Source organism: Hyperolius riggenbachi, chromosome 4 (genome assembly GCF_040937935.1).
Source record: "Hyperolius riggenbachi isolate aHypRig1 chromosome 4, aHypRig1.pri, whole genome shotgun sequence".
Taxonomy (NCBI): Eukaryota; Metazoa; Chordata; class Amphibia; order Anura; family Hyperoliidae; genus Hyperolius; species Hyperolius riggenbachi.
The window spans coordinates 353,633,770-353,661,142 of NC_090649.1; the positions used below are offsets into that span (position 1 = coordinate 353,633,770).

The following is a 27,373-nucleotide window of genomic DNA, read 5'->3' on the forward strand; positions in this document are numbered from 1 at the left end:
AGTACTAAAAAGCTAACTCATTGTCTCTTTCCACCTGAGAAAAGGCTGCGTCTAATTTAGGCGATTTGTCCCAAAATTTACAATCCTCTTCAGCAAAAGGAAACGCCTCTTAAAGAATAAAACTCGCTTCAGAGCTTATATTCAGCAGGAGCATGTGTGCCCCTGCTAAAACGCCGCTATCACGCGGCTAAACGGGGGTCCCTTACCTCCCAAATCCCCTCGTGGAGACCCGGGATCTCTTCCTGGTGAGGCAGGGCTAATGGCCTCCATGCGCGTCTATCAGCATGTATCTCCGCCTCTCCCCTGCCCCTCAATCTTCCTTCGCTGAGAGGGGCGGGGGAGAGGCGGCGATGCGCCGCTGATAGACGGCGCTGAGAGGAAGGGCTGCGTCCGATAGCCCTGCCTCAACAGCAGCAAAATCTACGACCAAGTTGGTCGTGGATTTTGCAGGGGGGGGGGGGATTTGGGAGGTAAGGGACCCCAGTTCAGCCGCGGGCTAGCGGCGTTTTAGCAGGGGCACACATGCCCCTGCTGAATAAGCTCTGAAGCGAGATTTACCCTCTAGACATAAACCGTTTTCTGTCGGGGTTTTTCCATTGACTATTAATCAATTTTGTAGATTGATGAACTGGGAAAACCAATTCTTCTATGGACTCCATACCTTCATATAATTTATCATGAATAGACAATTCTGTTGGTTCTGATTTTTTTAAGTTGTAATTCCTCATAGATAGCCTCTAATAGAATATCTGTTTCCGTAGCCGGAAATTTGAATCGAGACGGCTTTGTTTGACCATTTTCATTTTGTGAAATATCAAATTCAGCAGAAGAATCACATACACTTAAAGCGGATCCGAGATGAAAAACTAAATATAACAAGTCACTTGTCTATATATCTTATCTAAAGTTTAGATAGTTTACACAGCAAATCTATCTTCAAACAGCTTCAACAGTATATTAATATTTTTTCCTGTGATACAATGGGAGCAGACATGTTTTCTGCTTGTCACTATTACACAATTACACACACAGGCAAGCTTATCTGTATCTAGGCATGCTAATCTGCATATTCTGTGAAAACTCCACTCTTATCTCCTCCATTACACAGGCAACTGATCTGTATCTGCACTGCAGCTCTCAGATTGTGAAAACTCTGCCTCTGAAATCTATAGCTAGTAACACCTTTTTCACCTGCCCAGACTGAAATCCCACAATCCCTTGCAAGCGCCAAGGCATTCTGGAGAAGCTGTGGGTGTGGCTTGTTTAGTTTATAGGAAATTAGGGTATTAAAACAAAACAAAACAAGTATTTGGCTTGAGGAATGCCCTATAAACTATATGTAAGGAACACAATTATGCAAGGAGTAAAAGTTCATCTCGGATCCACTTTAATGGTTCATCTTCTTCATCTGATTCAACCACCAGATTAGTCTTTTTAGTTGATTTTTTATGTACATGTTCAGAAACAGGTTGCTGGTCCTGAGTTTGTGATTGCACCTGAGACTGCAATTGCAACTGCACCTGAGGTTGAATCTGAGACAGCGTTTGAGTCTGAACTTGTTGCTGCAATAGTTCAGGCTGCTGTATCGGCACAGCTAAAAAGGCTTTAAAATCTTTTAAAGTATCTTTCAATTCTCTTCTAACTGAATTAATTAAATCTATAGTAGAACCACCATCTTTAACTGCTTTGGATAAGCAATATTGGCATAAAAAAAGGTTTCCAGCTTGAATCTAATTTTTTACTGCAAACAGGGCACTGCTTATGACTGGGACTAGGCACTGTATTGCCTGGGTTAGTCTGCTCCTGTAAAATGACACAGATATATTCCATCAACCATAGAAAAAATATGTGCATCAACCCTCATTTAGCCAGATATATGCCTAACTATGTTCCGCCAAATCCATATCAGATATAAGCCACCGAATACTTAGCCAACATACATCAATCCATAGCATACACAAATAGATAGCCAGCTGAAATCCTGAGTAAAAACAATGTAAATATGGATAACTTTAGCCTTGGAAACATAAATACATATATAAGGCATTTACTGTTATGAAAGACCGCATGATACTTATCTACTGCGGCCAGTGATCAGCAGGCGAGTTTGCCCTGAGAAGTATCTGCTCCCCGTCAGTCATTCCTATCCCAGCACCACCGCTGCTCTCACCTTCGGCGGCTCTTATGTCTCCTCCATTACCCACGAGGAGATTGTAGTGCTGGTACCCCAGAAGGCCGCTCCTCTTCAGCTCAGCGAGTGGCAGTGAAGTCATCCGACCCGGAAGTGGTTCCCGGCGAACCGGAAGTGCTTCCCCATGGCCTCCGCCCGCACAATCCGGCATTCACCGCCGAGCGGAGAGCCTCCTGCCACGCTGAGTCCTCAGAGCGACCCTCCTGCAGACTCTCTCCCTCCACAGGCGACCCAGAGCATGCTGCAGGGAACCTGGGTAAGCCTTTCCAGGAAATTTTAACCACTTGCCGACCAGTGGCTTTCTGGCTGATCTGTGCTGCGTAGGCTTTCCAGCCCGCAGCACAGATCAGGTTTTAGCCAGGGCGATCAGACATACCCCGTTTTTTCCCCACTAGGGGGATGTCCTGCTGGGGGGGTCTGATCGCCGCCGGCTCTCTGCGCTTTGCCGAGGGGGGCTCTTCAAAGCCCCCGTCCGCAGCGTTTTCAGCGCTCCGTCCCTCTCCCTCCCTCTCTGAGCTGCGCAGGACGGATATCCATCCTGCGCATTGTAGGATAGGCTTCAGCCTATCAAATGACGGCGATCCCCGGCCAGAGGCCGGGGATCGCCGATCTGCCTTACGGCGCTGCTGCGCAGCAGCGCCGTATGATGTAAACAGCAGGGATTTCTTCCCCGCGTGTTTACATTTTGCCGGCGAGCCGCGATCGGCGGCTCTCCGGCTATTCACGGAGACAGCCTCCGTGAACGGACATGGAAAGGCCATGGAAACTTGCAGACGACTAGTTTACATCAATCGGCGTTAGCTGGTCGTCAAGAGGTTAAAAACCAGCGACACTCAGGAAGCAGCTAGACGCTGTGTGCTCACACTAGCCCTTAGCCTCCCAGGCTCTCCGGGACAGCTGTACACCTTTAGAGAGGTTTGGTTCCTGGAACAGGAAACATCCAATACTGCCTATTGAAATACGATAACAGAGGCACCAAGAGGAATAAAATTAGTTAAAATTGTTAAAAAGGGGAAAGTGGGTGGACTCATCTCCAGACAATGGGCAGGTTACTTACAGTCTAAAGTAACATTTATTAGTAACTCCAAAAGTGCAACGCGTTTCACGGGTAACAGTCCTGCGAAATGCGTTGCACTTTTGGAGTTACTAATAAATGTTACTTTAGACTGTAAGTACCTGTCCATTGTCCGGCCTTTTTTTCAGAAGGGAGGAGAATCCACCCACTTCCCCCTTTTTAACAATTTTAACTAATTTTATTCCCCTTGGCGCCTGTTATCGTATTTCAATATTATCTAGTCCACCCTTGGTGGAGGGGTGTATCCCCATTTTCTCCTATCTACAGAGAGCGACTTTTTAAACCTGAGCGGGGTCAGGTTACAATTCTCCCCGCCGGCCTGTCCAGTGGTTGCCTTTGTGGCGACCCACCCTTGTGAGTATAATCACCACATTTATTCATAACAGATCTCTCCATATTAACATACTGCACCATACTGGGCTCTCAGTTTCTCCCCCATTTTTCAATCCAATACTGCCTGACCTCCGGTTCCATTTCAAATTTATAGGGAGGTTCTTGGATGTTTCCTTTTCCTGGGAGGGACCAAGTCTCAAAGTGTACCTGTCCTGGAGTGTACTGGAAAAAAGGATATTTTCTTTCTGCAGACTTTGGTATAAATATACGTCTCATTCGGCCATTGAGACATAATGATATCCTTGAGTGACTGATGGACAGGAAAAACTCTACTGACCTGTCATGCTAAGCCTGAATACACCTGATCCTGTAATTCCAGCATAGTAATCCATTTGGTGAAATAAACAACCTTAAAGGGCAACTGAAGCAAGAGGGATATAAAGGCTGCCATATTATTGCTTTTAAGCAATACTAGTTGCCTGGCTATCGTGCTGATCCTCTACGTCTAATACTTGTAGCCATAGATCCTGAACAAGCATATGCAGATCCGGGGTTTCTGACATGGTCAGATATGATGATATTAGCTGCATCCTTGTTTCTAGTGTTATTCAGATACTGTTGCAGCCAAATAGTTTAGGAGGACTGTTAGGCAACTTGTATTGTTTAATAACCACTTCAGCCTACAGCTTCGAAAATCTTATGCATCCAAGCAATGTTCACCTCCCATTCATTCGCTAATAACTTTATCGCTACTTATCAAAATTAATTGATCTATATCTCGTTTTTTCCGCCACTAATTAGGCTTTCTTTAGGTAGTACATTTTGCTAAGAGCCACTTTACTGTAAATACATTTTAACAGGAAGATTAAGATAGAAATGGAAAAAAAACATTTCTCAGTTTTTAGCCATTATAGTTTAAAATTAATACATGCTACAGTAATTAAAACCCATGTATTTTATGTGCCCATTTGTCCCGCTTATTACACCATTTAAATTACGTCCCTATCACAATTTATGGCGCCGATATTTTATTTAGAAATAAAGGTGCATTTTTTCAATTTGCGTCGATCACTATTTACAAGCTTATAATTTTAAAAAATGTAATAAGATACTCTCTTGACATGTATATTTAAAAAGTTCAGACCCTTAGGTAACTATTTATGTAGTTTTTTTTTTTTTTTAATTGTAATTTTTTTTATTATTTTTTTTAATACAAAAATGTATTTGGGTAATTTTAGTTTGGGAGGTAAATAGCCAATTTTAGATGTAAAATAATTTATTTTTTATTCAATACAGGTATGTGGGTGCAGTTTACTATTTGGCCACAAGATGGCCACATTCAAAAAGTTCCTAGATGCGAACGATGTCGCATCTAGGAACTAAAATGAAGAGAAGTTGTTTCCTGGGGGCAGAAATACCACGCTCTCTGATGAGAAAGCGTCGGTATTTCTGCCGGGGACTTGGATCGGTGAATGGGAATTATATTCCCATTCACTGATCGGGGGGGCAGCGGGAGGTAGCGGGGGCGCGCGCGGGCGCGCGCCCGATCGCGCGCAACACACGGCTGCAGCACCACTGCCTATCTGGACGGATATATGCGTCCAGATATGGCGAAGTGGTTAAAAGTAAACAAATATGGCAGCCTCCATAGCACTCTCACCTCGGGTTCATTTGGTCCATGTCCATGGTATGATAAAAGGACAGCGGAGAGTCCTGATAAGGCAGGAGGTGGCCAGATGAACCCCCGCAAGAGATGTAAAGCCATCCAATCTACAGTTATATAGAAAGGATGATTGCCAACTGTGTGGTATGTAGTGGAGGGCTTTTCACCGAAGGGTCAATCAAGCTGCACCAGCAAGGACTACTATGAAAGCATCTGTGTTAAAGTGTGGACTTTCGGACTATAGTGCTTTATTCTGCAAACAAAATGTGTTTACATGTCATTTTAGTATAAAAACAGGTAATCATAGATCCCTCTACCGGCAATTCTACTTAACCACTCTGAGACCGCCTAACGCCAATTGGCGTCATGGCGGTTCTCGTGAGATTAGCAGGGAACAAGCGCTCGCGTTCCCTGCAGAGGGACACAGGAGGACTAAAGGCTAATATTTATGTATGCAACGCTGCCATCTAGCGCAGCCCTGTACAAGGGACAGATCTGTCACTTAAAAGTCCCTAGCAACGGCTCCCAACGTGATCCCATACATAGGCTGAAGCCTGTATGGGTAAGTGTATTGTAAAGATCGCAGTCTGGGGCCAATTTTTTTTTCTTTGGGGGGGGGGGGGGGGGGGGAGGGGAGGGGAAATCAAAAACAGGGAAAATAAAAAAATATAATATTTTATAAATAAAGAAGATTGCAGCAGCAGGGACCACTATAAGGAAGCTCTATCGGTGGCAAGAAAAGGAGGTAAGATTAATTAGGGTGCCAAGTTGTATGAATGAGCAATACACTGTTACAGGACACCCAAGGCGAAAATAAACGAATTAAATAAACTATTGTATCCATCTTCCTTCTCCTAAAAATGACTGTTTAAGATCTTTCACAATTTTATTTTGATTAAATCTACTTTTAAAGTTTTAAACTGTTTTATTGGTTTTGCTCAATGACACATTCATTGAAGTATGCCAGAGCTAAAATCTATGAACTATTGAACCTTTTTATCGCTTTCCTGCTCTCAGATGCCATTTTCTGCTAGGAAAGTGTTTTAAAGAGTAACTGTTAGGCATAAAATCTAAAATGAATTCTCTATAAGTAGCTGTTATACAAGTAAAATGGATACTAAAGAGGCAATATAAAAGTCTAAAATAAATCTCACCTTTTTGCTAATTTTTATTCCTCATGCCCCCTGGCTCTAATGTGGTACACAGAGTAGCAGCCGCAAAAGAGAAGTGACGTCACATGCAAATTCAGCCTTGATTGGCTGAAGTCTCTGTCACTCTCGTCACTGCCAGCTGCTAAGGTGCAGGAAGGGGGGCCAGAAGCTGTCCCCTGACACTGTCCTCGGTCCCCCTCCTGCAGTGTGCCATGTCCGCACTCCCGCTGCATCTTTCTCCCCCTGCATGCCCCCTCGGCATCCCTTCTTCTCCCTGCACTATTAGAGCGGGGAGGGATAAAGCCAACACACACAGACTCACCTCCCACGAGCTGGAGTTCCCATCTATACTCTCTGCACTGCCTCTGGTGGTAGAGATTATGCACAGGAACTTCAGCACTTGGAACTATTATTGGTGAGTCTGTCTGTGCTGCCTTTATCCCTCCCCGCTCTGCAATAGTGCGGGGAGGAGAGGGGATGCCAGGGGGAATACTTAACGGGGAACTGAAGAGAGAGGTATATGGAGGCTGCCGTGTTTATTTCCTTTTAAGCAATACCAGTTGCCTGGCAGTCCTGCTGATCCTCTGCCTCTAATACTATTAGCCATAGCCCCTGAACAAGCATGCAGCAGATCGGGTGTTTCAGACTTTAAAGTCAGACCTGACAAGACTAGCTGCATGCTTGTTTCTGGTGTTATTCAGATACTACTGCAGAGAAATAGACCAGCAGGGCTGCCAGGCAACTAGTATTGATTAAAAGGAAATAAATATGGCAGTTTCTGTATACCTCTCACTTCAGTTCCCCTTTAAGCATATGGGATCCAAGATGGCCACCACCAGAACCAGAAGTCACTGGATTTTACAAACGTTGTATAATCTGAATTAAACAGTGGACAGCGCAATACATCTGTTAAAGAGACACTGAAGCGGAAAAAAAAATGATATAATGAATTGGTTGTGTACTATGAATAATTTCTAGAAGATTAGCAGCAAAGAAAATATTCTCATACTTTTATTTTCAGGTATATAGTGTTTTTTCTAACATTGTATTATTCTATAATATGTGCAGATTACACAACACTCAGCATTCAAAATGATTCTTTCAAAGCAGTCTGTGAATTAATGACCTCTCCTCTAGCAGAGAAAAAGTAAACAGTTCACTTACAGTTGAGATAATAAAAGTCAGATAACAGCCCTCTCCACGACTAACTTAGTCGGATAGCTTAATGGCTTGTTTGCATAGAGATAACAACCGGAGTTTCTCAACTCTTCCTGTACTGGAAACAATTAGACTGATGCATCTGATCTTAATGTTTTATTTCTTAGCTGTACTACACATACAAATCATATCATAATTTTTTTTTCGCTTCAGTGTCTCTTTAAGTAGAGCAAGTAATTATCTACTTGCTTATGTTTTTTTTATTAATGCATTGTATGGCTAACAGTTCTTTAAGGCGCATACACATGCACCCCACCGCGGTGCGGTCGTTCTGCCAACAGTAGTACATGAGTACAGGCTGTCGGCAGACTGATAAGACTGTTGTGGACTGATCCGCCGGGAATGGAATTCTCATCCGCGAGGGTCACACTGTAGTTACTTCCTGTCTGAGTCAGGACTGAGTCAACCACTTACATACCTGATATTTAACTCTTTCAGGCAGAGAAAGAAAAAAAGGAACACAGCATAGTTGTTAGTGTGCTAGGCACTGTACATACCCATGTCTATCTTATGCAAAATAAGGAAACCGAGAGCCCAAAATAGTGTAATTATTGGAAACGGGAGGAAAAATGGATAGTAAGCAATTTATACAAACCAGGGTTACCGTTCAGGCAACCACTGTAAACGCAGGTGGGGAGATTAGGCCTGTCTCCACTCAGGATTAAGATGTCGCTCTCTGTAGATCAGGAAAAAAGGGGAATAATCACCTCTCCACCCAGGGGTGGACACAGGTATAGTATAAAGGTATACAGAAGCACCAAAAGGATACAAATATGCTAAAATTATTAAAAGGTTTTTGGAGGCGGTGGTGGGCCAGCCTCCCCAAACAGACACAAAAGCTGTTGATGTATCAGTCAAAAGACAAAGTTCATTTACATAGTGCAATAAAACAGGCAACGCGTTTCACAGGTTTAGCCCCGCTTCCTCAGGCAATAGTAGTAGGAGTATCACACTATGGAATAGAGACAAAAATATGGGAACCGTCAGTCTGCTGTGTGCGCCATTATAGTGAAAAACATAAGTAACAAAACACATAAGACATCATTGTGAAAATGTGTAAACAAAAAATGTATATACGGTACCTATATGTATATGTGTATATGCACACATACATGAACGAATAATGTTGGAGGCAGGCCCACCACCGCCTCCAAAAACCTTTTAATAATTTTAGCATATTTTTATCCTTTTTGCGCCTGTGACGGTTTAGTGCCACAACTCAGACGTCTGATTATTGGTGATCTGCGGAATCACCAACAATGCAGACACTATACCCGATTATGTGTGATCCGCAGAATCACCAAAAATGCCAGTATAGCAAGACCAAGAGCAGAGTGTGTAGTGTTTGGTGCAACCGTAACTTTAATGATTTTACAGGACCTTACCAGAGGAGTGGGTAAGGAACAATCTGGATACAAACAAGACGGATAGACGATAGGCTCCCCAGTGGGGCTGGGAAGGATACAGACAGAGGATACAGAGGTAGTATTGCTGGTCTCTGCCAGGGGTGCTGGCGAGAGACAAGAACCAATCAGACAGATAACAGACATACACCAGATAGCAAACTAGTCCTATCAGAGGAGCTAGCTTAACTGGCAGCAAGAAGCTACCCTAGGCCTTTCCAGTGGAACTGGAAAGGTGACACAAATGACTCAAAACGCTTTGGTTAAACCATCCAGAGGAGCTGAGAAGGTACCATCCATCACTAAGCTATACCTCATCAGAGGAGCAGGTGAGGATAGTAAATACATAACAGGTGCTCATCAGTGGAGCTGATTAACCACTTTACCCCCGCCCGTACGGATTTCTCCGTCCCTTTTTCCATCCTTTAACCCCCAGGGACGGAGAAATCCGTACTTTGCGCACTCCCGCCGCTGCCCGCGCTCCTGCTCGTAAACACGCCGCCCGCCGCTAGTAAACACGCCGCCGCCCGCTCAGAGATCAACGAACGGGAAAATCCATTCCCGTTCGTTGATCTAAGCCCCGCAATGATCCGCTGCCGCTCGGCTGAGCAGCGCGATCATTGTGAGCAATAACAAACTCCCAGCCTCTACTTCCTGCAAACGTCCGGAAGGACGCTTGCAGGTCGCATGAAAGAAAAAGTTACTGTTGCCATCTTGTGGCCAAATAGTAAAACTACACCCTAAGCATTTTTTACACACAAATAAACTAGTTTTTCACAAAAAATTTACTCCTTACCTCCCACACTCCCCAATTTTTTTTTTGTAATTAAAAATAAAAAATGTACAATTTAAAAAAAATACATAAATAGTTACCTTAGGGACTGGACTTTTTAAATATTTATGCCAAGAGGGTATAACACTGTTACTTTATAAACTATGGGCTTGTAATTAGGGATGGACGCAAAACTGAAAAAAATGCACCATTATTTCCAATTAAAATATTGGCGGCAAACATTGTGATAGGGACATAATTTAAACGGTTTTATAACCGGGATAAATAGGCATATACATTTAATGGGTTTTAATTACAGTAGCATGCATTATTTAAAAACTATAAAGGCCGAAAAATGAAAAATAATAAATTTTTTCCCACATTTTTTCCTATTTTCCCATTAAAACACATTTAGAATAAAATTATTCTTGGCATAATGTCCCACCTAAAGAAAGCCTAATTGGTGGCGAAAAAAACAAGATATAGTTCATTTAATTGCGATAAGTAATGATAAAATTATAGACGAATAACTGGAAGGAGCGCTGAAAGGTGAAAATTGCTCTGGTGGTCAGGGGGTAAAACCCCTCAGTTGGGAAGTGGTTAGGCCCCGTTCAGACTGCAGAACGCGGACTGCAACGCATGCGGACCGCAACGCGTACGAACGCACGCCATCCGCGTTCGTATGCGTTGCGTGGCTGATCCCATCACTGAAAAGTGAATGGGACAGCCACGCGTTTTTACAAAAACTGCGTGCAGCATGCGTTCCCGGACCGCACAGGTCCGGAACGCATGCAGTGTGAACATCAGACATTGCACTCTATGCAATGTCTGATGTCGTGCAGCTGGAAACGCGTGCAGTGTGAACGGGGCCTTAACCTTCAGACACCACGCCGACTAGGCCCCTACCGAGAAGCAGGCGGACACTAGCGAAGACTAATAAAAGCTAGACCTCTTCAGAGGTGCTGGCTAGCACCAGCCACACGGCCCTGCTAAACACAGCCAGACCTCCGGGGCCCTCAGAGAACATACAACAGATATGATAACAGTATAGTTTGGCAAGACCTCGCCAGAGATGCTGGCGAGGTACTAAGATACACAGGCCGTCCGTATAATAAAGTACAAACCCCAGCAAGCTGGGGATACAGAAACTGGGATAGAATCTCCCAAGGAGCGGACGGTTCAGACCGTACTGCAGCCAAGTGATTACCCGTGGAACGGGTGACTCAAACTGTACTGCAGCCTAGTATACACAATAAAACTACAATGACAGATCACCCTGAGGGGCAAGTAATTAAGGCTGCACTGCAGCCTAGCGGAACTGCTTCACCAGAGGAGCTGGTGTAGCCAACACCTCACCAGTGGCGAGGGCCCACTGGTGAGTAGAATGGTCAGGCAAGCAAGGTTCGGCAACAGAGAGGAGAGTATCAGTACTAAAACGTGAGACAAGAGAGTAATCGGTAATCAAGCAGAGGTTCAGCAACTAGAAGACAGATAGGCGGAAGCACAGGATCAGAAAGCAGGATCAGAGTCAGAGTAGTTAGCTAAGAGTCATACACAAAAATCCATACAATATTCTAGTCTAGGTGTGAAATCCTTAGCATCACACCTGGGATCTAGTCTTAAGGCGCTGTCACACAAGCATTCACGACAACAGACAGCGCCAGACTAAAGCCTGAAGGCTTAAGAAGCAGAGGAGACCTCACTGGCACGCCCCCTGCAGCAGCCAATCCGGGGTGCCGTGAGTCTCCTCCGCTGTCAGCTGACCAGCTGACGAGCCCTCTCCCAGGATAAAGGTCTTGTCTAAGACAGTGCAGTGTTCTCCCCAGAAATTTTTTCCAGCCGGGTGGCATGAAAAAGTAGCCGGGTGGGCAAGTAAGGACACATTGAGTGGAGAAGGGGGGTCATGCCGGGGGGGTTGTAGCTGGGGAGTTGGGACAAGGGTGTGTGTGTGTAGAGGATCACAAAAAGTGCCAGGTGGGGTATTTTGATCACCATGGGTAATACTAGGTGTGAGAGAAGATTGCGCCGAGTGCTACTGGATGTGGAGATAATACCACTGACAGCTATCAGGTGCGGAGGGAGATCTCACCCTTGGTGCAGCTGATGTGGGTGAGGGGTTCATACTAGATGCCTCATATTGTGTTGCTAGTGGATTGAGGGTACATGACTGGCTGCTGCTAATGGACAGGGAACCATCTCCCTTTGGATTGTATGGAGGAGGGGTCTCGCACTGTGTGATATATATCAGCTCCTCCCTGGCTTGCATAGGAAGAACAGAACCATAGGAGTCCAGGAGAGATTTATTTATGAAGGATTGCATTCTGGACTTTCACAGGACACAGGACTTTCACGTCACAAGCACACATATAGAACAAGAGAGCTATGTGCTTCCACAGCCACTGGCTCTCACACAGTTATGTCTGCAGTTTACATTGTGGCTGACTCCAGACAGCATTCCATCTCTCACCGTGACCTGCCCGGGATCCTCCTGCTATAAATTACAGCCCACCACACTGCTCCGTCCTGCTGTCAGCATCCCCCGTGACTCCAGCACGTGTTTCTCCCCTGTGCTATAAATCACAGACCGCCGCACTGCTCCGTCCCGCTTTATGCACTGAACTTCGTGCACATAAATTAACACGTTCAGCCGGTCAATGATTGCGCTCTGCCTGCCTCTAGTCTCTGCCCAGCACATCCCCCACACAGCTTACACTTACACAGCCATGAGCCTCTGCAGTGACAGTCGGCAGCTAGTGCCATGGTCACACCTCTTACCATGCGCTGAGCCAATCAGTGCAGGAGCTCGCCGGGAAGCACGAGATCTCGTGTGCAGAAGGGAAGAAGCACATCCTGACAGCCGGGCACTTGTCAGTGAAGAGTGCGGCTAGCGGTGACAGCGATTTCATCAGCCGGGCGGTAACTTATCTTACCCGGGCGCTCCGCCCGGCTGATTGATCCTGGGGAGAACACTGCAGTGACCCTACGGGAGAAAGGCAGTTCCGTCCCCGGCGTCTTGCACGCCGAAGGGACGGACAGGGGCCCAGAGGCAGCCGCGGTGGCAATGCAGTCCGCCGCGGCTGCGCTCATTACATCGCCTCTGTATACCTTTATACTATACCCATGTCTATCTTATGTCACCTCGGGTATCCTTTAAAGTTGTGAAGTGCTGAATTGTAAAAAATGGTCTGGTCACTAGTGGAGTGTAAAAAAAAACTGTGGTCCTCAAGTGGTTAATGAACCCTCATGTATCTAAATTATCATACATATTAGCATAGTAAATTTCTATTACAGCATGCATACATATGCATTTAAATATTTTAAAAAGATACAGGTTTGAGCAAAAAAGCTACCTAACTAAAGTACCAAAAAGTTAACTGCTTCTGGACCGAAGCAGTACGAATCTACATCCAGCAGGTGGTGCTGCGGCTCTGACTGGACTTAGATTCTACTGCTTCATCACTTTGCGCTAATGCCAAACTCGCCGCTCTGCACCCACTGCAATTTGCTCGCACTGCAGTCTATGAGACGGCAGAGCTCTGCTAGCAGGTCAGGAGCCGCTTTCATTGGCTCCTGACCATGTGATCACTGTGAGCCAATCACATTGGCTCACATTGAAAGACAGCATCAGGAGCCAATGAAAGCGGCTCCTGACCGACAGCGTTCTGCCGTCAAAGAGAGAAGAGGGACGAGCCAGCGTCAATGGGGCAGCGTCATGACTGGCGAGAGTGGTGAGTATGTGCGGTGATTCGTCGGGAGGCAGCGGTTTACAGCACTAGCAGTCTCTGGTCCTTAAAGGGGCAGAGACTGCTGGTACGGAAATGTTTAAATACTAAATGTACAGTATCAAAATTCTATATAGCAATATGCTTGATTAGCAAGTCCACAGCTCTCCTTTACTATCTGAGAAGTGACTTAACTGAGAAAAACTAAAAGACAACTGATCTTTCATAACTGGATCTAGTTTCCCTTAGAACATGCATGGCTTTGTAAGAGCTCTGCTGAAAGACATGTCTAAAATTTGAAATTTTAAGGATTTCGATAAATTGATATCCCCTACAACATACAAAAAGTCGTTAGCTGAAAATCAAGGTAGTCTCCTGAAATACAACTGTGGAAAATGGACTCATGTTCATCTAAAAAAAAAATTGGGAGAAGGATATTTCAGACTCAGAAATTGGTACTAAAATTGTTCAGGGAAATCAATTGATACGAAATATCACAGTGAGTGAGACGGAGAGATAATCTCATTTTAAAATGATTCATAGGGTGAAATATGCCTTTAATTTGAAATACAAACAACCCCCAAGCTCATTATAAACCCTTATGCCCTACCCAACGCTAACATGTTCCATTGTTTGTGGACATGTCTCAAGATTGAAGTCTACTGGGGCAAAGTTAAAAATAATGTAGCCAGTGTATGTGACAAACATTGAGCCGATTCCCTTAACTAGACTACTAACCTCTTTACCTAATCTTTTCCAATTGCTAGAGATTTTTGCAAATTTTTCGGGGCTTCAGGTTAATCCGTCTAAATCCACAGCCCTCCCGATTAATCTATATCCACATACGATTAGATGGTTAGATTCTACTTACGGTTTTAAATGGAGTTACACTAAATTTAAATATTTGGGAATTTTTCTTACACCTTGCTTTGGGGACCTGTATGGAACAAACTTTTCACATACAGTTACTAAAATTACGCAACTTTTGAAAACCTGGTCTACATACAAGGTTTCATGGCTGGGTAGGAACGTGGCCTGTAAAATGATTATCCTTCCCAAATTATTATATCTGTTTCGTATGCTTCCCATAACTATAACCAAAAAATCATTATCTAAAATACAATCACAAATCAATAAAATTTATTTGGGACGGTAAGCCAGCCAGAGTCCGCGCACAAATTCTATATAGACCCCCTTTGCAAGGAGGTATTGGCTTGCCAAGCTTATGGCATTACTATCTAGCCTCCAAGCTTAGTCAAATGTTAGATTGGAATATAGATTCAAAACCTCCAGCCTGGTATCAGCTGGAATCTACCTCAGTTTTTCCTTACCACCTAAATTCCTTAGTCATGATAGTTTCTAAGAGGGACTCGACAGCTCTCGCTGGCAAGAATAGGATAGTATCGTCATTGGCTAAACTTTGGATTTCTATTGCCTCTGCATATAAACTCATGACTTTTCCCTCCTCCAGGATCTCTATCTTCGGTAATCCTCGGTTTGTTCCTGCCTTTAGGAACCCGCAGGTTTTTTCCTGGTGGAGGGATAAAGGTCTCTATACAGCTAACAGTTTCTGGATCAGTGATGTTCCTATTACTTTCAATATGCTCAGATTTAGTAGAAACGCCCCTATAGAAGAAGCATATCGATTTTGCCAAATCAAACACTATTTCTCTTCAATTTTTTCCTCATCTCCAGTATATGACCCTACTATGTTTGAATCCCTTTATTTTGGTTTTTCTCGTAGAAAAGGGTTAATCTCATCACTCTATGGTCTATTGCTGGGACGTGATCATGATGATAAATCGTCATATATGAGGGCCTGGCAGCAGGATTTGGGTATCCAATATGATCGCACTGATTGGTCCTCTGTCTGGACTGCGGTCTCTGGGGTGATAAAATCAAACATGGTGAAAGACACAGCTTATAAGATTCTGTTTCGTTGGTATTACACACCGGCTAAATTGCATAAAATCTACCCTTCAGTCCCTTCAGCCTGCTTTCGGGCCTGTGGCATGGAGGGTACGTTGCTACATGTTTTTTGGGATTCCCCCGGGGCACAGCAGTTCTGGGATGCATGGAAAGCTTTGGCCAAAGATGTGTTTGGTTTTCCGGTTTCCTTAACTCCATCCCAGGCCCTTTTGTATACGCAGAATGATGACGTTCCAGGTAAATTTAGGCCATTATATAGATATAGGTTACTGGCCGCTCAATGGTCCATTGCTTATAAATGGAAGTCCGCCGAACTTGAGCTAGCATTGGTCATCCAACGTCTGGACCTTATGATGATGATGGATCGAGTGTATTATTATAGTACTGAGAACATGACCAGATATGATCTAATATGGGAACTTTGGAGGGCGTACAGCACTTATAGGCTCCCCTGGACATGTGCGTATTTAGTCTTTTAATTAGTCATGTGGGTTATACATACTTCAGGACACCTGTTTCTAAATGTTGTATATAATTTGTACACTGTTTTGCTGTGGTTTTTGTCTTTTTTTATTTTTTATTTTTCTTTTTGAGGTGTCCGGTGAGCAATTTTACATGTGTTCGGAGATTTTGGCAAAGGACTGATCCCTGGGATCTCTGTCGGAGGTACTCTGTGCCCCATTTCCCAGGTTGAATAGTCCACTATTATGGACCTGGCTCCCCGGCCGCCTCTTTTTCTTTTCTTTCTTTCTTCTCTTCCTTTTGAGTTTGATTTGTTATTTTTCATAGTTAATGACAATTTGATTATATACGGTAATCTTTGGTTTAATTGATGTGCTATCTGACTTGCTTCTGATTTGGTTGTATTTGATATTCTGTTCAATAAAGCCTTTAATAACAAAAAAACATTGAGCCGATTCCACAGTTGTGTTTATTTAATTATATGCAAGGGATGAAAACCAAGATATGAATGTGAATCCCAAAGGGAAAAAAGAGATTATTCATCTTATGCTATTAGCAGCACACAAAACGAACAACAAAAAATGGATATACCCGACAACGCCCAGTGCTTGGGACTTTAAAGCGGACCCAAACCAATCATTTTTTTTTTATTCAAAATATTCAGTTGTACCACTCTGACACATACAAAGATAAATAAACACTCCTTCAAGCCTATGAGCATTTCAGTGCATGCTTTTCACCCTTCTCTTTCATAACAAGGGTAATACAAGTGGCAGCCAGTAGCAATTCCTCCTGTGCCAGACACCTCCTACTCCACCAGTCTGCCAGATTCTGTCCCGGCAATATGAAAGGAAGGGAGGGATTCCTCCAATAAATGTACAATATTTTAGATTTGTCATCATGCAGCTGAAAAAATGCTATTTATTATTATAATTTAGAAAATAGATTTTATTTCAGACATTTTTTTAATTTGGGTCCACTTTAACCTCCTTGGCGGTAACCCAAGATACCCAAGTCAAGCTGGGGACGGAAATCTGTAGCTCAGAGTGGTAATCCCGAGTTGGATCCATGGAAGGTGTGTAATGTGCAGAGCTGCCACAGATCTATCTAGCAGTATTATTTTTAAGGTTTAGAAGCTTGTGAAAAAATTGCATCGCTTTTAAACAAAATCTGGAAGTAATCATACTGCCAGGTAATTAAGGAAGAACTTACACACATGATGGACATAGACAGACAAGAAATGTTATTGCATAAGGAGCAATCTACTAAAAGGTTCTTCATGACGTGGCAGAGATTCATTACTACCACATATACAAAAGCAGAAATAAAACAAATGGTTGACCCGTTTAAGTATACTAGTTGGTATGCATATGCAGATTTGCAAGACACGTTAGGCAAGTTACATGACATGGTCTCTCTTATTCTTAAAGGGACACTTAAGTCAAACAAAAAAAATGAGTTTTACTCACCTATGGCTTCCAATAGCCCCCTGCAGCTGTACGGTGCCCTCGCCGTCTCCCTCCGATCCTCCTGGCCCCGCCAGCAGCCACTTTCTGTTTCGGTGACAGGAGCTGACAGGCTGGGGATGCTAATGATTCTTTGCGTTCCCAGACACATTAGCACCCTCTATGCTGCTATATGGTATATGATATATGCTATAGCAGCATAGATGGCGCTATTGTGGCCAGGAACGCAAAGAATCACTCGCGTCCCCAGCCTGTCAGCTACTGTCACCGAAACAGGAAGTGGCTGGCGGCGGGGCCAGGAGGATCGGAGGGAGATGGCGAGGGCACCGGACAGCTGCAGCGGGCTATTGGAAGCCCCAGGTGAGTAAAACTCATTTTTTTTGTTTGACTTAAGTGTCCCTTTAAGAATAAGAGAGTTTTACTCACCTGGGGCTTCCAATAGCCCGCTGCAGCTGTCCGGTGCCCTCGCCATCTCCCTCCGATCCTCCTGGCCCCGCCGCCAGCCACTTCCTGTTTCGGTGACAGTAGCTGACAGGCTGGGGACGCGAGTGATTCTTTGCGTTCCTGGCCACAATAGCGCCATCTATGCTGCTATAGCATATATCATATACCATATAGCAGCATAGAGGGTGCTAATGTGTCTGGGAACGCAAAGAATCATTAGCATCCCCAGCCTGTCAGCTCCTGTCACCGAAACAGAAAGTGGCTGCTGGCGGGGCCAGGAGGATCGGAGGGAGACGGCGAGGGCACCGTACAGCTGCAGGGGGCTATTGGAAGCCATAGGTGAGTAAAACTCATTTTTTTTGTTTGACTTAAGTGTCCCTTTAAGGAGACTTAACACTGATGGTGAATGGTTGGGCTGTTTTATAAAGGTTTTGGGTTAGGGAGGGGTGGTAGAAAATTTTAACCCTTTCTGGACCAGCACCCTCTGCCCCCTTAAGGACCAGAGGGTGCTGGTCCAGCAAACCGCCGCAAGTTACCGTCGCTCCCGCCGTACACGCCGCTCTGTCCCCGCCGCAGGCTGCTCTCTCTGCCGTCGCTATGATGGCAGAGCGCTGTGCGCCGGTCAGGAGCCGCTTTCATTGGCTCCTGACCCTGTCATTCCATGTAAGCCAATGGGAACGGCTTACAGGAATGACAGGGCCAGGAGCCAATGAAAACGGCTCCTGCCCGGCTCACAGTGCTCTGCCGTCATAGAGGCGGCAGGGCATCACATTGCGGCGGGGGCAGAGCGGACCGAGCAACGCGGACGGGCTGGGGCGCGCGGTCAATGGGACATAGAGTTTACGTCCGGTCAGGACCGCAGCGCCCCGTGCCCGCCGTAGATTTATACTCGCTCGGTCCGCAGGTAGTTAAGTTCCATGCATTGTTATGTTTTTCCTGTAGCCGTCTCATGTTAGAGAATACGAGTGTGAATCTCATTGTCGCTATAAATAATGTATGTGAACTATAAAAAAATATTTTTTGGGAAAAAAAAAAAAATCTTCAAACTTCACAAACATACCCTCCAGACCTGGGGTGGACAAACTATGGCTCATTCGGCTGTTTCGTCCGGCTTGTGATGCAAAGCTAGATACACTGCTGCATAGCTCGCCCCCCCAGTAGGGGAACTGGTGGTGTGGCGTCCCACGGACACATGTCAGTTCACCGGCTGCACCTCTACACTTCCAGGCTGCAGGAGTCTCAGATTCCTGCAGAAGGGCTACTGAATAGGGATGGCCCTGCTTAGGAGAATTCATGAGAAGCATGTGATCAGTTTGATCAGCTGATAGATTTGTAAGGTTCCCGATTTGCTGGTCCTGATCATGTGTTAAACCAGGAAGTCATCACAGCAAATCAGGACCTTACAAATCTATCAGCTGATCAAACTGATCACATGCTTCTCCATGAGTTCTCCTAATCAGGGCCATCCCTACTTCTGAAGCCCAGCACTGGAGTCTATTTGTGTCTCCAGTTTTGGGTTCCAGCAGCAATTTTCCTGTAGCCCTGCACTACCTGTCAGCATGGGAGATTTGCAGCTCAAGCTGCTGTGATGAAAATGGGGAGCAACAATGGAAGACATAAGAGGAGTCTCCTGCTCGGTGAGTACTTAGTTTTTATTTTTAGTTGCCACCACTCTGACACCAGGGATATTGGGGGACACCAACTCTGGGGAGGAAGGGTGGCAGAAATAAATTTAAAAGGGAACTCTGCCTAATATGTTTTATGGGGAAAATTCTGCATACGGAGTTTTTTGAGGGGGGGGGGTGCTGCTTCATATGTCTGTGTATTTTGGAGGAAACTGCCACATTATATGTATATTATGGGTAACACTGACACATTATGTGTATTTTGTGGGGGAAAACTGCTGCATTGTGTGTATTTTGGGGGAAATCATGCCAACAGTGTGTATTTTCTGTGAAATACTGCCTCATGTGTATTTTGTGGCAAAAAGCTGCCATATGTTTATTTTGTGAGAAAGCCGACGCATTGTGTTTATTTTGGTGTAAACCATGCCAATTGTGCATATTTTGTGTGAAATGCTGCCGCATTATGTGTATTTTGCTGGGAAAAGCTGGCATAGGTGTATTTTGTGGGAGAAACACTGCCGCATTGGCCCCGATTCACACCGCTTGCTATAATGCAGAAAACCACTTATTTTAATAAGCATTTAGGAAAATGTCAATTCATAAAGGCTGTTACTGCATGGCAAGCAGAAATTACCGAGCAGTGAGGTAAATTTCCGACTTGTGTGGTAAATACCTCAACACATCAGTAAATGTCAATTCATAAAGACTAGACCATGCGGTTAAGTCTAGAAATGTACGGTGATTACCTCCAGCTCTGAGGTGTCGGAAATCAGCTTCATGTGCGATGACCCGTGACTGACAGAAGCAGAGAGCCAATAGGAACAGCCTACCTCTAATAGGCTCCAATACCTTCTAGGGAGGGACAAGCTTCCACAGGCAGCGGAGGGGAGCCACCACAAAAGAGATTTCCCCTGCAGCCCTTCATATGTTTAATCCTTTAGGTTCCTGTTTGAAGATGCGGAGGAGCAAAAGGGGAAATCATCTAAGCATGTCCTGTCTTCTGCTTCTTGGAAGTTTATCTAAACTCTGGCCATTAAATAAAACGTTAATAAAGGCTAATAGACATATTTAGAGGGAGTAGAACAAACATGTATATCTAAAGGGATGCCTTTTGGGAGAAAAGGATATAACAAAACAGATTCCATGCTGCTGTTCTGCTGTTACCGAACAGGTTTTTGTGAATTGAAGCTGTGATTTTCGGTAAATTACCAAACTTCTACCGCACCTGTGAAAATCTTTATGAATTAGGAAACGAAAGTCTAAAAAAAACGAATGCAGTATTTTAATAACTTGATTTTTTTTCCTCACACAGTGTATTTTGGGGGGAAAGATTCTAATTGTGTGTATTATGTGAGAATCACTGCCACAATGTGTATTTTGTGGGGAAATGCCGCATTATGTGTATTTAACCTCCTTAGCGGTAACCCCGTGTGTGACACGGGGTAAGCCGCCGGAGGGTGCCGCTCAGGCCCTGCTGGGCCGATTTTCATAATTTTTTTTTTGCTGGACGCAGCTAGCACTTTGCTAGCTGCGCCAGCACCCCGATCGCCGCCGCCCCCCCAGACCCCTGCGCTGCCAATCAGTGCCAGGCAGTGACAAGGGGTGGATCGGGTCTCCCAATGACGTCCCGACGTCGCTGCGCTGCCCCCTGGCGGTATTTTTCATACCGCCAAGGGGGTTAAAGGACTTCTGTTGCAAAAATCTTAAAATTGAAAGTACATGTAAACATACACAAATAAGAAGTACGTTTCTCCCAGAGTAAAAGGAGCAATATATTACTTTTCTCCTACGTTGCAGTCACTTACAGTAAGTAGTAGAAATCTGACATTACCAACAGATTTTGGACTAGCCCATCGTCTCATGGGGAGTTATCAGTATTTTCTTTATTTTTAAAAGCACTTCGTGAATGGCAGTTGCTCCGCCCAAAAAAAGTGTGCAGCAAGCAGGGAGGTTGGCCAGCATGTTTGTATAAATCTTTTTCAGGGAATGTCTTTACAAAGAATAAATGCCATACTGAGAATCCCCCATGAAGAGATGGAGTAACCCAAAACATGTTGGTAATGTCAGATTTCTACTACCTGCTGTAAGTGAAATTAACGTAGGAGAAAAGTAATGTATGGTTATTTTACTCTGAAAGAAATGTACTTATTTATTTTTGCAACAGTTGCTCTTTAAGAAGGGTTTGATGGACACTGCTGCCTAATGTGTATTTTATGGGAACGCTGGCGGAGTATGTGTATTTTGGAGGAAGTGCTGCCACATTATGTGTATTTTGGGGGAGACTGTTGCATTAAAGGACCTCAGTCGTGAAAATCTTAACCTTTAAAATTTACAGTATGTAAACATACACAAATAAGATGTAATGAACCCCCCTTCCGTGCGTGCCCGCACTTGCCCCCGAACTTCCGGTTCTTGGCAGCTGACTTCCCCTAGCAACGTGAGCATTGCGTCCTGGCGTCTGCGTGGTTGCATAGGGGGGGCCGACGCATCACTCAGAGCGTACTCTATACACGCTTAGGCGGCAATTGAGGTAGTGTCAGCTGACTGTCCTAGTCAGTTGACACGTTGCCATGCTACTGTGTGGTGTCAGCTGTTACTTCTGTCAGCTGACACTCAGGCAGGGCTATTGTTGATTTGTTGCTGTGTGAGTGGGTGGTTTTTGAAGTCTCTGGAGCTGAAATTCCTATTTTCCTGCAAAAATGTGTTTGTTGGAAAAATTTTGCATTCCGCGGAAATCCGCATCATTCTGCAGAAATTCCGCAATAGCATTTCCGTTCCGGTGGAACAGAATCACCAAATTCCGTCCGGAATTGCAGAATTCTGTGGAATTTGAGCATCCCTACTGCCCAACCCTTCTGTACTGCGATATTTCTGATACCTGTGTACGGCCTCGGATTGTCTGGACCTTGCCTATTGCTTACCCCGCTGTGCCTCGCATATCTGATCACCTGTGTATGACCCTGGACTGTTACTGGACTTTGCCTTAGTACTCCTGTTTGGTGTTGGTGATCTATCTATACCCACCCTGCATTCAGCTCCAATACCTTGCGCCCTAAAGGCCTGGGTGTAACCGAAGTCGGGTGGGTGTTGTCTTTCACCTCCTGTTAGAGCGGGGACACACCACACAAGGCGAAGACGGCGGAGGTAGATTGGGGCATTGGAGCCGATTCATGGGTGGCTAGGTTGCCAGACCTTACATAAGAAGTACGTTTATCAGAGAGTAAAATGAGACATAAATTACTTATCTCCTATGTTGCTGTCACTTACTGTAGGTAGTAGAAATCTGACAGAACCGACTAGCCCATCTCTTTACGGGGGTTCACAGGGATTTCTTCATTTTCAAAATGCACTTAGTACATGGCAGTTGCTTCGTCCAAATGCCATGATAAAAAAAAAATGTATGGTGAGCAGGTAGGCTGGCCAGCATCTTTGTAAAAATCTTTTTCTGGGAGTGTCTTTATAAAGAATAAAAGCCATGATAAGAATTCCCTAAGGAGAGATGGACTAGCCCAAAACCTGTCCGGTCAGATTTCTACTATTTACTGTAAATGCCAGCAACATAGTAGAGAAGTAATTTATGGCTCATTTTACTCAGGAAGAAATTTACTTATTTCTATGTGTTTTCATTTTTAAGATTTTCGCGACAGCTCCACTAAGAGTTTTGCAGTCTTAAGCCCCATCTACACGATAAGATTCTTTGTTTGATTCGATTACGATCCGATTTAATCTGACATGTCCGATCGGGATTCGATTAGCCATTGTTTTGCAATGGCAAATCGAATTGAATCGAATCCTGATCGGACATGACAGATTTAATCGGATCGTAAATAGAATCGTAATTGAATCGTACAAAGAATCGTATAGTGTAGATTGGGCTTTAGGGGTTCTGTTTGCTGTCCCTGAGCCTGTGTTTCGTGCCAAAGAGGTCTGCCTGCTGCCATTTGCAGTTTGTGTTTGACTAATTACCTTTAGTGCTGGTTCACAGTGCACACGTTGCGTTACATAGTAACGCAGCACATTTAAACAAAGTGCCGCATGCTGTACGTTATACTGGGCTTAGCCACGTTAGACTATCAGTAATGTTGGAGGAGGAGGTCTCCCTTCCTCCTCCGGCCAGCCACATGGCTAATTAATATTCACTGCACTGAGGAGACTCGTGATGGGACTGTAGTGTTGTCCGGATCATGAACGAATCGTTCAGTTGATCCGGATCTTTTTTGTTAGTCGAATCATCCAGATCATCACAATGAAAGATTCGGTTCACAGTGGATGTCTGTCTGGAAGAAACAGGAATATACAGAATGTACAGTGCAGGGAAAGTCCTGTCCTGCTAGTCATTTCACCCAGTCTGATTCCCTAGTAAAATGATTTAAATGATTCGGTTCAAAGATCCGGATCTTTTCAATGATCCGATTCAAATGATCTGAATCCTTAAAAGGATGCGGACTTCCTATTACTAACCTGGAGCGGCTGCTTTGAGAGCTGCATAACGCAGCTCAATCTGACGTCCAACTTCAACACCACCATGCGTTGCGTTAGGGGCACGTTATGCAACCATAACGTCCCCTAAAATGCAACGTCTTGGTGGGAAAGAAGCCTTAGTGTCACTTTACCCAACAGTTTTGAAAGAAAACTCAGGCCCACTGTCTTTGCATTACACTGTTATATTAGTTATCTCTGCCCACATCCTGTCATGGTTATTCCCATTTTTTTGCCGTGGCCCCATTAAACCCCATGTGGCCCTCGAGTCAAAAAATGTGCACACCGCTGCTCTAGATTTTAGTCTCCAACTCAATATCTGTTCTTGTAAATGCAAACATAGCAATACCCACGGTGCAATAATGGCTCTGGCAGGTCTTTTAGAGGTTTGTGCTTGGAACAGCCAACCGTCCAACTGGGCACTCAGCTGGGGACCTGAAACAAATGCAAAAAGCAATTCCGTCAAAAAGAAAGAAAAAACAATTTAAAAAAAAAAAAAAAAAAAAAAAAGCAACTTTCAATGCTATCCCCCCCCCCCCCCCCCCCCCAAAAATACTGCTAACTATGAGGGACTAGAAAAACAAAATGTGATATTTACAAAACATTTCTACAATATATATTTAACAAGTAAGAGTAGAAAGACAACAGAAGTCCAATTACAGAACTTTGATTTAGAAAAAAAACTAAAATTACTTACAGTAATGTCTTTCCCATAAGTCAGGACAACAGCACCCCTTCTTGAGACGTGTCTCCCCTCCCACACTGGACAGGAAGCTTTAACCACAAGCCAACCGCGCCACGCCGATAGGGGTGGCCGCGGCGGTAGCCTCAGGACCGCCTAACGCCGACTGGGGGCTGGTTTGCGGGCCTGGTTTACAGAAGATTGCGTGCGCCGATACACGTGCATCCCTGCTTGGATGGCAAAGCTCTGCTCCGCCTTCAGTCTCCCAGCGGCGATCGCTGCTAGGAAACTGTTAGACAGCGAAATGGCCGTCTATTTACTATGTAAAGCGATGCGATCTAAGGCAGCGCTGAAGTCAGCGGAGTTATGCCACGCTGATCTCTGCTGAAAGGGAGGAAGGGGGCAGCTTCTGATACAGCTTCTGATACAGTATACAGCTGCTCACGCTAGTATCGCGTGAGCTCCAGAATGGAAACGCCGCCTCTGCCTCCTCTGTAGTCAAAGCCTCCTCCTCCCGATAATTAGGTCCCATAAGTCCTTGCAGCCTGGGACTGAACGCCGCGGCGTTAAGAGGAGCTGAGGGGGCGTGGCTTTCTGTTTAATCAGGTTTTTATTATATAATAAATATAAAAAAAGCATTTATAGGGTGTAATGCCCTAACAAATATGTCCAAAAGGCACAAAACCAGGGACATCAAAACCTGGTCTCGGATCCACTTTAAAACTCATTCATAGAGCCATATACGCGTTTAATATAAAATATAAAGTGTCCCCCCCCCCCTCATTATTCCCCGTTATGCCCTAAATGTAACTTCACAGAGGCGGACTTGTTCCATTGTTTATGGACATGCCCAGTAATTTCAACTTTCTGGGTGAAAATAGTAAACTATATGGATACAATCTGTAAGACTAAAACAGACATTGATCCTCTTTTAATGCTATTTAATTATATTTCGCCTCAATCTTCCTCCTCGGGAAATTCCTCGGCACCTCAAACCTCTTTGTCTACACTAGCACACTTAATATTAATGGCAGTGACAGGGGGTGATTGATGGGTGGCAGTGATAGGGGGTGATTGATGGGTGATTGACAGGTGATCAGTGGGTTATTACAGGGAAGAACAGATGTAAGTAATGCGCTGGCGAATTGATAAGGGGGGGGTCTGAGGGCAATCTGAGCGTGTAGGTGGGTGATTGGGTGCCCGCAAGGGGCAGATTAGGGTCTGATCTGATGGGAAACAGTGACAGGTGGTGATAGGGGGTGATTGATGGGTGATTGATGGGTAATTAGTGGGTGTTTAGGGTAGAGAACAGATGTAAACACTGCACTTGGGAGGTAATCTGACGACGGATCTGCGGGCGATCTATTGGTGTGGGTGGGTGGGTGATCAGATTGCCCGCAAGGGACAGATTAGGGTCTGATCTGATGGGTAACAGTGACAGGTGGTGATAGGCGGTAATTGATGGGTGATTGATGGGTAATTAGTGGGTGTTTAGGGTAGAGAATAGATGTAAACACTGCGCTTGGGTGGTGATCTGATGTCGGATCTGCGGGCGATTTATTGGTGTGGGTGGGTGATCAGATTGCCCGCAAGGGGCAGGTTAGGGGCTGATTGATGGGTGGCAGTGACAGGGGGTGATTGATGGGTGATTGATGGGTGATTGACAGGTGATCAGGGGGATAGATGCATACAGTACACAGGGGGGGGGGGGGGGGGATCAGGAGGGGCAGGGGGGGGGGGGGGGATAAAAAAAATAGCGTTGACAGATAGTGACAGGGAGTGATTGATGGGCGATTAGGGGAGTGATTGGGTGCAAACAGGGGTCTGGGGGGTGGGCAGGGGGGTCCTGATGGGTGCTGTGGGCGATCTGGGGCGGGGGGGGGGGGGGGGAAATCAGTGTGCTTGGGTGCAGACTAGGGTGGCTGCAGCCTGCCCTGGTGGTCCCTCGGACACTGGGACCACCAAGGCAGGAGGCAGCCTGTATAATACACTTTGTAAACATTACAAAGTGTATTATACACTTTGTATGCGGCGATCGCAGACTTAACATCCTGCCGGCGCTTCCGTATGGCCGGCGGGATGTTGCGGCGGGTGAGCGGCGCCAGGCGGAGGCGGAGGATCGCGTCACGCATGACGCGATCGCTCCGCCCATGCCCCTACAAGGACCGCCGCCTTTGGGCATGAGCTGGTCCTTGTGGGGTCCACTTCCCGGACGCCTCTGTGCGTTAGGCGGTCGGGAAGTGGTTAAAAAGTAACTTAACTGTGGTTTATCACACCAGAGTTCAATTTCTGTAGTCACCCCCAGGCCTGATTACTGCCACACCTGTTTTAATTAAGAAATCACTTAAATGTGAGCTATCTGACACAGAGAAGTAGACCAAAAGCACCTCAAAAGCTAGACATCATGCCAAGATCCAAAGAAATTCAGGAACAAATGAGAACAAAAGCACTGTAATTGAGATCTATTAGTCTGGAAAAGGTTATAAAGCCATTTCTAAAGCTTTGGGACTCCAGCAAACCACAGTGAGAGCCATTATCCACAAATGGCAAAAACATGGAGCAGTGATAAACCTTCCCAGGAGTGGCCGGCCGACCAATATTACCCCAAGAGCGCAGAGAAAACTCATCCGAGAGGCCACAAAAGACCCCAGGACAACATGTAAAGAACTGCAGGCCTCACTTGCCTCAATTAAGGTCAGTGTTCACGACTCCACCATAAGAAAGACTGGGCAAAAACAGGCTGCATGGCAGATATCCA

At 45.1% G+C, this 27,373-nt stretch overlaps 1 protein-coding gene across 4 annotated transcripts in view; it reads right to left on the minus strand.

The window, feature by feature from the left end:
• Nucleotides 1–27,373, minus strand: part of MEMO1 (mediator of cell motility 1) — a 715,696-nt gene that overhangs the window by 674,342 nt on the left and 13,981 nt on the right. For all 4 annotated transcript variants that reach the window (XM_068231917.1, XM_068231916.1, XM_068231919.1 and 1 more), the window contains exon 2: nucleotides 24,287–24,368. In XM_068231917.1, the coding sequence (XP_068088018.1) occupies nucleotides 24,287–24,368 (82 nt within the window). The remainder of the gene's footprint in view (nucleotides 1–24,286; nucleotides 24,369–27,373) is intronic.